This window comes from Xiphophorus couchianus, chromosome 10, assembly GCF_001444195.1.
Source record: "Xiphophorus couchianus chromosome 10, X_couchianus-1.0, whole genome shotgun sequence".
Taxonomy (NCBI): Eukaryota; Metazoa; Chordata; class Actinopteri; order Cyprinodontiformes; family Poeciliidae; genus Xiphophorus; species Xiphophorus couchianus.
In genome coordinates, this window is record NC_040237.1 from 13,928,250 (window position 1) to 13,940,268 (window position 12,019).

General features: G+C 40.2%; 1 protein-coding gene and 1 long non-coding RNA gene across 3 annotated transcripts; one reads left to right on the forward strand and one right to left on the reverse strand.

Annotated features, from left to right (window-relative positions):
• Positions 1-653: 653 nt before the first annotated feature.
• On the forward strand, positions 654-4,012 carry LOC114152411 (uncharacterized). Its single transcript, XR_003597116.1, has 2 exons — positions 654-1,240; positions 3,554-4,012. It is a non-coding gene; the product is annotated as an uncharacterized LOC114152411 (long non-coding RNA).
• On the reverse strand, positions 2,123-11,781 carry LOC114152410 (transmembrane protein 238-like). Of its 2 annotated transcripts, XR_003597115.1 has the most exons (3): positions 8,349-11,781; positions 3,568-4,512; positions 2,123-3,481 (listed from the first exon to the last, which is right to left on the reverse strand). XR_003597115.1 is itself a non-coding variant. In XM_028030315.1 (2 exons), exon 1 carries the CDS (start codon positions 8,931-8,933, stop codon positions 8,358-8,360), a length of 576 nt encoding a protein of 191 aa, XP_027886116.1. In that variant the 5' UTR covers positions 8,934-11,781; the 3' UTR covers positions 2,123-4,512; positions 8,349-8,357. The 2 variants fall into 2 exon arrangements, 1 of the variants encoding a protein (XP_027886116.1); XM_028030315.1 differs by having other exon boundaries at positions 2,123-4,512.
• Positions 11,782-12,019: the final 238 nt, after the last annotated feature.

The window sequence follows — 12,019 nt, forward strand, 5'->3', positions numbered from 1 at the left end:
ATTGAACATCTTTCCAACCCCTCCTAGATTTTGTGATTCTTTTTGTGATTTTTGGCAATAAAAATAAATAAATCAAAGTGTTTGTGGCACTAACTGGGAAATAATTGCAATTTTTGTGCTTATTGATGACAGTAAATGCGACTTTTTATTACTCTCTGTGTAGATCGTGGACTATAACCTGACATCCATTAAGTCTGAGGCAGCTGTTTAGTACAAGGAAGAAAGTTCTTGACAATTTTAGAAAAATCTGTAATGAACTTCCAATTAATAGCAAAAAAAAAAATGGGAGGAGTTGTTGATTTTGCTTTCATTTCCATGATAGTTCTCAAGAAACTGGAGGGACTGCATTGATTTGATCGATAACATAATATTTAAATATTACGTGCTCTAAAACTAAAACAAAAATTCAGAGTCCGGAGTTGATTTTATGAGGGAGGTGAAACAACAGCAGCAAACCAGACCAAAGTAAGGCACTCTTTTAGCAGTTCTGGTGTTGATGGTTCAGTGTAGCTCTGAAATGAACCCATCTTCTCTCTAAAGTTCACATTAGAACTTAGACCTAGCCCATATAGTACCTGTTTCTTTAGTCTTGAGAGAGGCTGACAACTTTTACATTCTTAACCAGTCTAATAATATTGGATAAAATTTCTTTTATAGACTTTATTTCCGGTTTGGTTAGTAGCTTGTAGATAAGTTGATATTCATACCAAGCAAAAAGAACAAAGACATTCAGTTTTAAATACATTTCTAATACTGAGAAAGATACATAAATCTCCTTTGAACATGCTATGCAGATGACTCAATAAAAAAGGACAGATTCACTTCTTCCAAAATGTCTTTCTCAGCATCAGACTGAAAGATTGATTTCCAAACTTTTAACGCATTTTAGCATTGCTCCACCAGCCTCGACAGTTGAACCTCCGTCACGTCACATGCCACCACAGTGCTGTTGCTCCAGTGTGAAGCGCTGGCAGCCGTGACAAGAGTCTCAACACTACACCGACTGCCCTCGCGGAACCTAATCTCTGCCGCCTTTGTCACTAGACAGTGTCATGTTCAGCCAGGGCCAGGCGTGTTTCCTCCGCGCGAGTCGGCCACGGCGATGTGACAGAGAGACGGAAGGAAGGGTGTGAGGCTGAACCTGAACACCTAGAGACGGGCCGGCTGGGGGGATTGTGACGCCTTCTGGAGTCTCATGACGACTGGTTCAAAGGAACCCGTTCTCGAACCGCTTTACCGGGTGAGGTTCTGCATTAGTAATGCAGTGTTGACACATTCCCAAACACTCATTTGTGCGAGGATAAATGCCTGTTCTTTGAAACCCAAATGTTTCTCAAAAGAGATCTGAGTATTGAAGGTTTATGGTAAAGACTTGGAACTAAAAGCAATTACACAAAATTGTTAACTCGAACATAAAATTCAAGTTAATAATAAACCCATCTATATTTTCTCCTGAGTCTTCCTGTTAGTTAGCTATTGTATCTTCACTCTTGTGCCAAACAAGGGACGATCAGGGGATTATTGTGGCGCTGAGCTCAGATATCAGTCGCCCTGTAAATAGGGTGTGTGTGTTCGGACTGGTGAAAAACAAGTTGTACGACATACCTGAGATCCCGAGATAAAGATAACACCTGAGCACACGAGTAGCTCAATAAACAAACCCACAAAGTTTGATTCCGCCATTAAAAAAAAAAAAAAATCAGTTTCCATATTCTCTTTTTCACACACCATTCCCATGAAACGACGCTGCTCGGTGGTCTGTAACTAAAGGACCCCGTTTGACTGGTTCCTTTTGAACGGTTTGAGCGACCAATACTCAGATTTCACAGCTCTAAAATCACCACAGAGACTGATCGGGAACAACAGCCTTAAGTACAAAGTCGGTAAAACAGACATGATAAATGACCACGTGTTGCCAACAAGCAGGAAGGAGAAACAAAGGAAGGACTTATTTGACAGGGGTGAGGGGGCGCTATGTAGCGGAGATGAGAGTAGTAAGTCCCTTTAGTAGAGAACGAGTTATCAAGAGGATGTTTTCAGCTAGGATGGTAAGCTATCAGCTAGTCAGTGTTGGAACAAGATTATAGAACATTTCTATCATCTTAAGACTGAAGCATCAAAATTCATTGGATTAGACGTTTATTTACACAGAACACAATGATACATGAGAGAAAAGTGAAAAGGTGTAATAGCATCCTTGATTTGATAAACTGATTATTATTGTTTTATTTTACATTACATAGGTTTTCTAACAGATAGGATGTGTCCAAATCGAGGGGCTGTGTCCCTCAAAGGACCTGGCTGATGTAGGCTTCGTGGTCGATGAAACACCACGTAGTGCTTCGTCCACAAGGACTACAAAGGTAGGTCAGGTTCTTCGTCAACCACAAAGACCAGAAGTGAGCGGCTGTGAAATTTGACGGTCTAAGCCTTCAGCTTTATTCCCTGCCCTTACCCCGGAGTTTGTCCTGTAACCTAGAAACCGTGACGCTATGCACAAGCTGGTGAAAATGGACCTTTCAATCAACACAACATCCTTTTGACGTTATGTATCGATATAATTATTTGTTTGGGTTCTTCATTTCAATAAAGTTCATAGTTGAGTTTGGTGTACATCTTTTGACAATCCAAAACGTTGTCCATGTTTAAAAAAAAAAAGTGCCAAGTGTAGCAAACTAATACGCTAATCTGAATTGCTTTTATTATGTTTCCATTTGAAACAATGCAACTTCAAAAAGCCATACGGCTCAAAGAAGGAAATTCAGTGCTAGATGAAGTCTTTTTTTTTTTTTTTTAAACAAAACATTTTAGGAGAAATATGGTCAGACTGAATGAGAAAACAAAACAGAAGTAGTGTAGGAATCAAAAACTTATTTGACCGCTCACATTTAGATTTGAGAAACGCTTCAAATACTTGCACAAAAGCAACATTACAGTAATCAGGACAATTTGTGAAATGTGTTCATCACAAAAGGACAGCAAAGAGCCTCAGCGTAGCAATAGAGATACAAAAGCGCAGCTTAGGGGTGGAATTTTAACAAAAAACTATGCACAAGACCCCAAACAAAGGAAATGCTTACAAAGAACGCAAGTTTGAGATAAAAAGCTAAAGCATGAATCAAACAGGGACAATGTGAATTTAAAAAGGCCCCAAAAGACGGAATACGAGCACAAAAGAATCCCAAATGGCTATAACATAATATTAGTTGGGAACAAAATGACTTAAAAATAATGCTAATTAAAAATAACTACATCAATTTGCTATTGTTGTGTGTTCCTTTTCATCTTGGCTTTTCTGGGGGCAAGTCGGAGTAAACATCATTCAGGCCTATTTGTCAAAATACAAAAGAGTCTTAATGATTGCACCTTTCTTGGTCTGAAGAGATCTTCAGAACTTTTCCTTCTCAACAGTCAGACGTCTTTTTCAGATTACGGCTCCATAAGTTTGTCCTTCGATACAGACTCCAAGCACAAAAAGCACCTGAAACCGAACAAAGGAAAGCAACAAAACTTTTAACAAACATTACTTTCTCCACATTCGTTTATTTCACAGCAGAAGCTTTGAACCTGTAGCTGAATTGGCTTCCTCATCCAGCGAAAGGTGGTCAACGGTTGCTTGCTGGCGATGAGCCTCAAAGTTGAGTCAGCTCCTCGGTCGGCACCTCTACGTTTCCGATGTGCCACAAAATCCAAAACGCCAGGCTGAGGAACAAGATTAGCGGCCCAGAAAGGACAAGAAAGTCCCAGTAGCCGACGGGCGAGGCGATCCCAGTGATGAAGACGATGAGGCCGATCACATCAAGGAGGACAGCAACGAAGAAAAACCCTACGCAGCGGCCGATCCGACAGCGGCAACTTGTGAAAGTTAGTTTTATTCTTTCCATGCTTCGCACGGCACCTCACGAGGAGTGAGCGGCGTGACAGATGACACGGAAAGAGCTTAAACATTCAGGTCACATTCCTTCTATCTCTACATCTTCATTTTTTTTTTTTAAACCACCCGCTGGCACCAGAGAAATACGTTCCCTTAAAGATAAGAGACATTCTGGCTCCGTTGACGAATTTGCTTTCCTTCCCTTACAGACCCAGCTGTAGCTGTAGTAGAAAGAAATTATCCATGTGTGTTAAATCCCAAACATTTGTTTGTAATTATAGACATTAAAAAGTTGACACTTTGTTAAGGATTACCTTTGCAACGTAGTCTCTTTCACTAAAGCAGACAGCATCCACTGCTCAGAGTCACACAGCCACATTTAAATGTCTTTGCACTTTATTCCCAAAAATAATTTAGACAAAAATATACATATAGTGACACAAGAAACATAAAAATGAAATGTTTTCCCTTCAGCTTTTCTTATTTTTGAGAGCTTTACACCAAGCAAGATGTTCTCACAAACGTGACTTTCACTCACAAGTTTAAATGTTAAAGTCTGTTGAAATCTCGGGGGAGAAGGAAAAAACCCCAAACAAAAACAGGAAGTAGCTCATGTCCAGGAGCACCGGCTACAGCATCTGCAAAGGTAACAAAAACAAAAAAAAACATAGTAAAGAGTTACTTTTGATGCAAAAATTTGGTACCAACACAAAATAATTAACGTGCTAAAAACAAAGAGTTACTGTAACAGGTTATGACTTCTCGGCACAAGTTGAAGGTCTGAATCTAGATAAGCGGAAGGTTGTGTGCTACGCAACTGGTTTTCAAAGATAATCTGTACGCAAGTTCATGAAAATTTTCAGACTATTGGTAGCCATAACAGACGTCGTTTGAGAACAGCTTTGCGGTGGCTTCTCTTCGCGTGTTTAATTTTGGCTACACGCTCTATCACACGGGGGAAAAAAAGAAAAAAGAAACAGCTTTAGTGACCACACAGGTCAAGAGAAAACTAACTCTACGCAGGCGGTCAGGTGAAATCATTTGAAATGTCTCTTATTTCAGGTCAGCTAGAGTTACATTTTTTTCCTATTTACCGAATGCCACAATAATAATGAGAGAAAACATGTCAGGCATTTATTAATGTCTACTCGTGTCTTTCTATTCACTGTATGTAAGCCTTTGGTTTCAACTGTATACCAATGTGAGAACTGCACAGATTTGAAATATTTTGCACATTTTAGATGTAGGTTTTAATTTTGGATATCTTCATGGGTAAGCAGTATTACATTACACATTCTCAACATCTCTGCAGCCTTTATTTCTAAAAAAAAAAGAAAAAGAAAGAAAGACAATCTTAGTCCTTAATTTTGAGTGATTGACAAATACTTTGCATTATCAAATGAGGCTTTCGATTTACAAAAAAATAAGCACTTTTGGTTTAATATTTAGACATTTGCATGTGCCACCCTGTTCTCAACTGTGTCAACATTTAGGTTTAACCATAACAATTTGAAAATACTAAAAGCAAGACGGAGGAATACGTGGGCTAATCACAACCACCATCCTAGTCACAATATTTATTAATAATAATACAATATCACTTTTTTTTTTTTTACTTAGCATAACGCTGTTCTAGTTTGATTTTCAGATCTCGAGATGAATATCAAAGAAAACTATACATATCATTTTAAAATCTTTCTTTCAGACGGTCTTGATGGTCACATCTCTAGAACAGGTAAAGGAGTCAACATGGTACGGCACGGCTTCACAGAAACATTGAGTAATTTCACACCACCGCACAGGCAGCTCAGAACATGTGAACATGCAAGCATGAAGCAATCGGCATCTAATCCTGACCCATCCCTCTCTCTGTGTTAAGCAATGATAAATTGCACATGCTGATTAACCAGCTTTGCCAAACGTCTGATACGTTCTCATTCAGAAAAAAAAAAAGGTAAGTCGATGCTACATTAGCAGTGTTTTTCTAAGGCGGGGACCTGGGTTATGAAAAGAAGTGTGCACTGATATACTCTGTGATAACACGCGACCTATTGGGAGGAAGTAGCCGTCTACAGCACAAATCTGAAAGTTTGATCTCTGTTTCAAACTCGACACCCTTAAAAACAAAGACTTGAAAGGTGCTGTCCCCCAAAAAACAAAAACAAAACAAAACTTAAATTATAAGCTGTAAAGATCTTACCCTGTTTCCCTTCCCCCCCATGTTTCTCACTGCTGTTGTAGTTTTAAATATCTGAAATACTATCAAACTAGTGAAGTGACCTGTCCTGCTTTAGCCACAGTTTTCACTTCTCGCAGTTGTTGTTTATTTTTAAGCAGTTGCGCGGCATGGTGGTGAAACATGAAACTGCCGCTGCGCAAGCTACTCAACAAGGTTGCTGCTAGGTAACCAAAGAGGGAGCGAGTTACTCGATACCACCAAAGTTACTTAGCTAGCCGTGAGAAGTTGAGCGACTAAAGCCTTTACTTTACCTACGTCTCCCAGAATGCTGTGCAGTCAGTGAAATTACTGAATCAAATGTATCATCTACTGATATTGATAACGCCTCTATCATGACATACATTGTTTTTTACATATAGTTTAAAAAAATAAAAACTACAAAAATGGAGGCCAATGGAGTGCAAACTAATCTGGCTTTTTATGTAGCGCTTGGATTAATGGCTTCTTCCTGACTCTGTGTCATATTACCCAACATCAGCATAGGAATCATTTCATTCCGGATAATGATACACTCACAGGTTATTCCTCCACTTTACTGAAACATTATGATCAGCGCGTACAGAGTAACGGCGTCACCATCTGGATGATGTCTGGATTTAATGAACGGCACTTTCGGCAGATCCCAAATGCGAGGCACTGTTATTTTGTGGATCAGCATTTTTTTTCCCCTTTGTAACTTTAAAAAAAGAAAAAAGAAAAAAAAAAGGCCACACCCATTTATAGCTGGTGGGATGGCATCAGGGGGGCATTAAGCAGAATAAGATAAGATCCCCGCAGTTCTTCGGCGGCTCAGCCGCGGCTAAAACCCAATCGCCGTGCCCACCGCACTCCATTCCGCCGGATCAATAAGCGCTGCAGAGTTCCATTAAAATGCAATTGTGCCTTTATGCCCAGAGGGTGTCTGACTGGCCAGCCACTTACAAGCAAACTGACGGCTAAAATACTGCTGAAGTGTGAAGGTGAGCACAAACGGTCAGGCTCATTAATTAAAAACTGCCATGGGTCACTGAAGATCTCTCCACTCGGGTGGAGGGTGTGCAAAAGGAAGAGAAAAAAAAAAAGATTATTACAGATATTTATGAGCATAGAGCTGGGAAGCCCCCTTGGAGGGCTGATGGGGGGTAGGAGAGGTGCGTGTACCTATGGGTGGGTGGGTGATTACCTCTCTGGACCAGCTTCACTATGAGTTTCATCTAAACCCTGCCAATAATGTGAGATATTTCCCTTATTAAGGCCGGGGCGAGCCTGAGGAGGGCTGCCATGACAACCTGCGAGAGGACGAGGATGGCAGTGGTGACGAAGAAAAAAAATAAAAGGCCAGTTAGATGTAGCTGAAAAACTCACGACGGCAGGCCTCTAACGAGGATTATTTACCACCTTGCAAAGGTATTCACACCCCTTGAACATTCACACTTTGTCAAACACGACTTTCTTTCAGTGTCTTTCATTGGGATTTTATGTGACCGACTAACGCAAAGCAGTATATAGCTGCAAAGGAAGTGGAAAGAAAAAAATATACATAGCTTTCCAAACGTTATCCAAAAAAAAAACAACAACAAAAAAAACACCCATTGCTTCCAGAAGTTACTCAGTTAGTAAACAGTAATGACTAATTTATTCTAAAGAAAGCCAGTTGTTCTGTGAAAACCTCATAAGGTTTGCTAGAGAACATTAGCTAAAACAAAAAGCATCATAGAGATGAAGGAAAACAGCAGGGGCAGAGCCGTGGGGAAGTTTAAAGCAGGGAACTTTGAAGGAGAAGCACAAACCAACAGCTCAGGTGTGTGGCATGAAGGGAAACATTTAAAACATGCAGGGGGGGGGGAGGACTACGTGCACATCATGCCCTGCCTTTATGTCTAGGGCATGACTGAGATCAAAGCTCAGTCATGTGCTCAGTCAAAGTTCAAACCCAAATCCAACAGAGAATCAGCAGCAAAAGTTTAGAATGACTGTTTATAGAGAACTGCCATCAAATTTCCGAAATTGAGGTATTTTGCAAAGAAGAATTGGTAAAAGTTGTAGTCAGTGGGCTTTCTTGCTATATTTAGCAACATTTAATGGGAAAAAAAAAATTGGTATCGCTAAATTGCTAATCGGCAGGTCAGACTTTTTAATTGTTTGTTTATTTCGGTAATCGGCCAGAAAACTACAATCGATGCACTCCTAGATGGAACCAGTTCGGCCCAGACCTTCAGAGGTCCTCACGGCCTTATTGGTGAGCCAAATACGCACCATGTTGTGTCAGAGGAGCCTCTCTGCTTTAGTGTCTCCCGCCTGCAGAACCGCCTCCGCCACCGTCAGGACCCCCAGCTCCGCGTTTTTATCAGCCGGAGACGCGCACTCGCTCCATCCGTCAAAGCCCCCGTTATCCTGACCGCCGCCGCCGGACTCCCATGCAATCCGAGGCGGCGCAGAGAAGAGCGCGGTCCCCTTCGCCTCCACCACCTCTCCACCCATCTTCTTTTTCTTCATCTCCTCCTCATCCTCCGCCGCTTCCAGGGGCTTCTTGCCGCCGCCGCCGCCCTTGGAGAACCTCTCGGACAACTTCCTGGCCCACTGCGTGAGGCTGGCGTCCAGAGAGTCCCTCCTGTGTACCGGCGCGTACAGGTGCACGTTCCCCGTGTACCACAACACCCACCACATCAGGCTGAAAAAGATGATGACGGAGCCCGTGTAGATGAGGAAGTCCCCGTAGAAGCGGCCGTCTGCGGTCAGGTTGCCGAAAATACCGACGAGGAGCACCACCAGGCCGCCGGCGTCGAACGCCAGGGCGAGGAAGAAGAACAGCGAGCACTTCCCCACGCCACTCGGGGCCATAACCGGAGCACAGCGCTGCAGTGCAGGACAAGGAAGAGAAATAACGGCTGCCAGATGATGAGCTGGCTTTTTTTTTTTTTTTTCCTTTCCACCTGTGCGCCTGGCCACACCTCGGTTACCTGTATCAACAACGTTTGTCTCCCTGCAACCTCAAACGCAACGATATAACTATCGCGCTCTGAGCCTTGAAAGACATTTACACGCAGGTCACGTAAGAGGCGAGAAACCGCACCGCATTTTATTTTGATCACTCCAGATTGAAGAAGGTCATAAGCAAAATTGAATTTGGTACCCACGTACTGATCAGTTCATCTCAATAATTACACGTATGAGAGAGTCGGAGAGCCTTGGGCAATGATTGTTTGTTTGTTTTATTCCCGCAAGAAAAATGAATAGCAGTCATTAACCTTACTAATAGTCATGGCAATGGTATTCTTTTTTTAAACAGCCATAGGGCTCTTTGCCATGGGTGTCATCTTCTCTGGGGCGAAAGCATTGACAAAAATAAAGTTGTCACTTATTTCTGTATTGCTTTTTGGTATTTCCAGTCTTTTTATTTTCCACACAAACACTGTAACGAAGCCGAAGTCATGTGATTCAAGATTAAAGGGCCGGTTACATTTTTTTTTTTTAAAGTAACCTGGACTGCATTTGATGATCTTTTTTCTCTTTCAAAATCTACAACTTAGGTCAATCAAAGTAAAACCACAATGAAGAGAGAAAAAAATATCCTCCAGAAAGCAATTTGAGCTGTGCTGCGAAAACACACAAAGTCGTGATGAACTGTAAGCGTCACGACTTCCTTAGAAGAAATGTAAAAATATATAGACTGTCATAAATATTAGTTAAGATCAATCACCAGATCCCGGCTCCAAAAAAAATAAAAATAAAAAAAATCTTTGTGCTGTGGAACAGGATGATTGGATCATGGATGGACCAAAACATTGCATAATTTGTCCTGGGTTTACCATATTTTGTACAACGTTGCACCTTTGAAAACCGTTCCTGTGTACGTTGGTCTCATTGAGGCGGTTGTTACGCTCACTTTGCCTTTGGCCAGATGTGGCAGCTCCCTAATTTGGACTTTTCATCCAAATAATCGACAGATAAAAGGATTGTGCTCACTGCATTAGCCATTGATTTCCCAGTGCGACGGTTTAAAATGTTGCTTTCGTCCACAAAGCATTTATACATGATATCAGGAATTTATAACACCTCAGGCCTTTTGGTTATTTTATACTCTTGCCCTGAAGGTAGAATAAGCAAAATATAATTTACTGATCCTTAAACGTGTCCGAGACTGGCCGGTAAATATTTTACCTCCTTTCGCTCAGCGGACGCGGTTCCTATCTGCCCAGTTCCGTGTTGACTCTAAAAGGCTCAAATTTTGGTTTAATGGACTTTATGGACAACTGACTGGCAATCGTCCAGCACAGCAACAAGAACACTGTCAGTAACTGTGCCCAGCTAAAAGCTATCTTCACCATATTGTCTGGATGTATGTGAGGCGTTGCTACATATATACTGTATATAAAAAACTATTAAAAAAAACTATACCTGAAGGTGCACTGATGGTGAAAAATGTTGATGATGGTAGCAGGACCAACCGGTGTTTAAACATTTGAATAGCTTTGCCAAAGCCTTACATTTTTTTTTGACTGTGTTTAAAAACCGCCAGAAAATCATCAAATTGAAATGAATTTCACTAATTCTGTCGTGGGACTATGGCTGAATATTCAGACAGAATTTTGTGTTTTGTGGCTACAAAAACAATAGTGATACTAAAGAACCCGATACAGTTTAGTCAAAGTTTGCAATCCCAGTTCTCAAACATATCTTTTGTACATTTATCGACCAGCCAGGTATCAACATATCAACATTTAAATGAACTAATGTTTTTAAATGCTTTTTTTTCCCTCTTACGGATGTGACTTGTTTTTATTTTTATTGTAAATGTTTACTGTATGTTACACTGCTTCTAGCTATACATTGAATCTGTCAAAAGGTAGGTAAGGTAATTTTATTTATATAGTACATCTCCAGCAACAAGGTAGGTCAAAGTGCTTTACATTCATTATTAGGAAACACAAACAAAACAATAAGTCAAAGGAAAGAGCAAAAAGGGAGAGAAAGAAACAAGGTAAAGCTAAATGTTGACCTAAAGTATATAAACTAAATGTTCCTGTTCTGGGTTGCTAAGCAGAATAAGAATAGGTCATCATTTGTGTTGATTGCAATTCGTTTTAATCCCCTCCATCAACCAGCTAGATGAAAATGAGCCTTTTTTGTCTAAATCTACCATATTTACATGACGTATTCATGTTTATTACTATGCATTGTCCCCATATTGTCAGGAACAATATGCATTTATTTATTTATAAAATAAATACAAATTCACAAATTCATTTCAAAAGATGTTTTAATGGATCCTGCTCTATTTATCTTGGGACTATATCCCGGCGGTCATAGATACGGCCAGAACGAGCGTATTTTGATAGATGTGTGTCTCTTGCATGCCAAAAAAATCTATTGCACTCTTTTGGAAAGGAACAGACAGTAGATGGTGTCAAATTTTGGATTAGACAAATGTTAATGTAGGCACTTTTCCCTTGGAAATTGTATTTATTTATTTGTTCATGATGCAAAACTCGTAGATGAAGAAAATTAATATAAGATATGTATGACCCTGGTGAATAAGATTAAAGAAAATTGATGGTGTGTGGAAATGTAACTGGTTTCTATTGTATTTGTCCGAGAGCCTCTATGTGTGGTTTCATATTCCTTCTTCTTTTGTCTGTTTTCTTAAGGTTGATTGTTTATCTGTTTGGTCATTTGTTCCTGACCTAAATGTTTAAATCGCATGTTTATTCACATACAAATACGTGTGTGTTACTGAAACCCAGGCAAACTTGGACTATATGTGTGTGTGAATTATATCTCTGGGGTTATTAAGAATATAACAAATGTTTGAATGGTTCCTATAAAAATTCTAATACAAATAATGTATTTTTAAAAGAAAAATCACAAATTCAGCTGAAACAGTAAGGATAAATTGATCAAATGATCTAAATTGTGTAGCAGGGTAA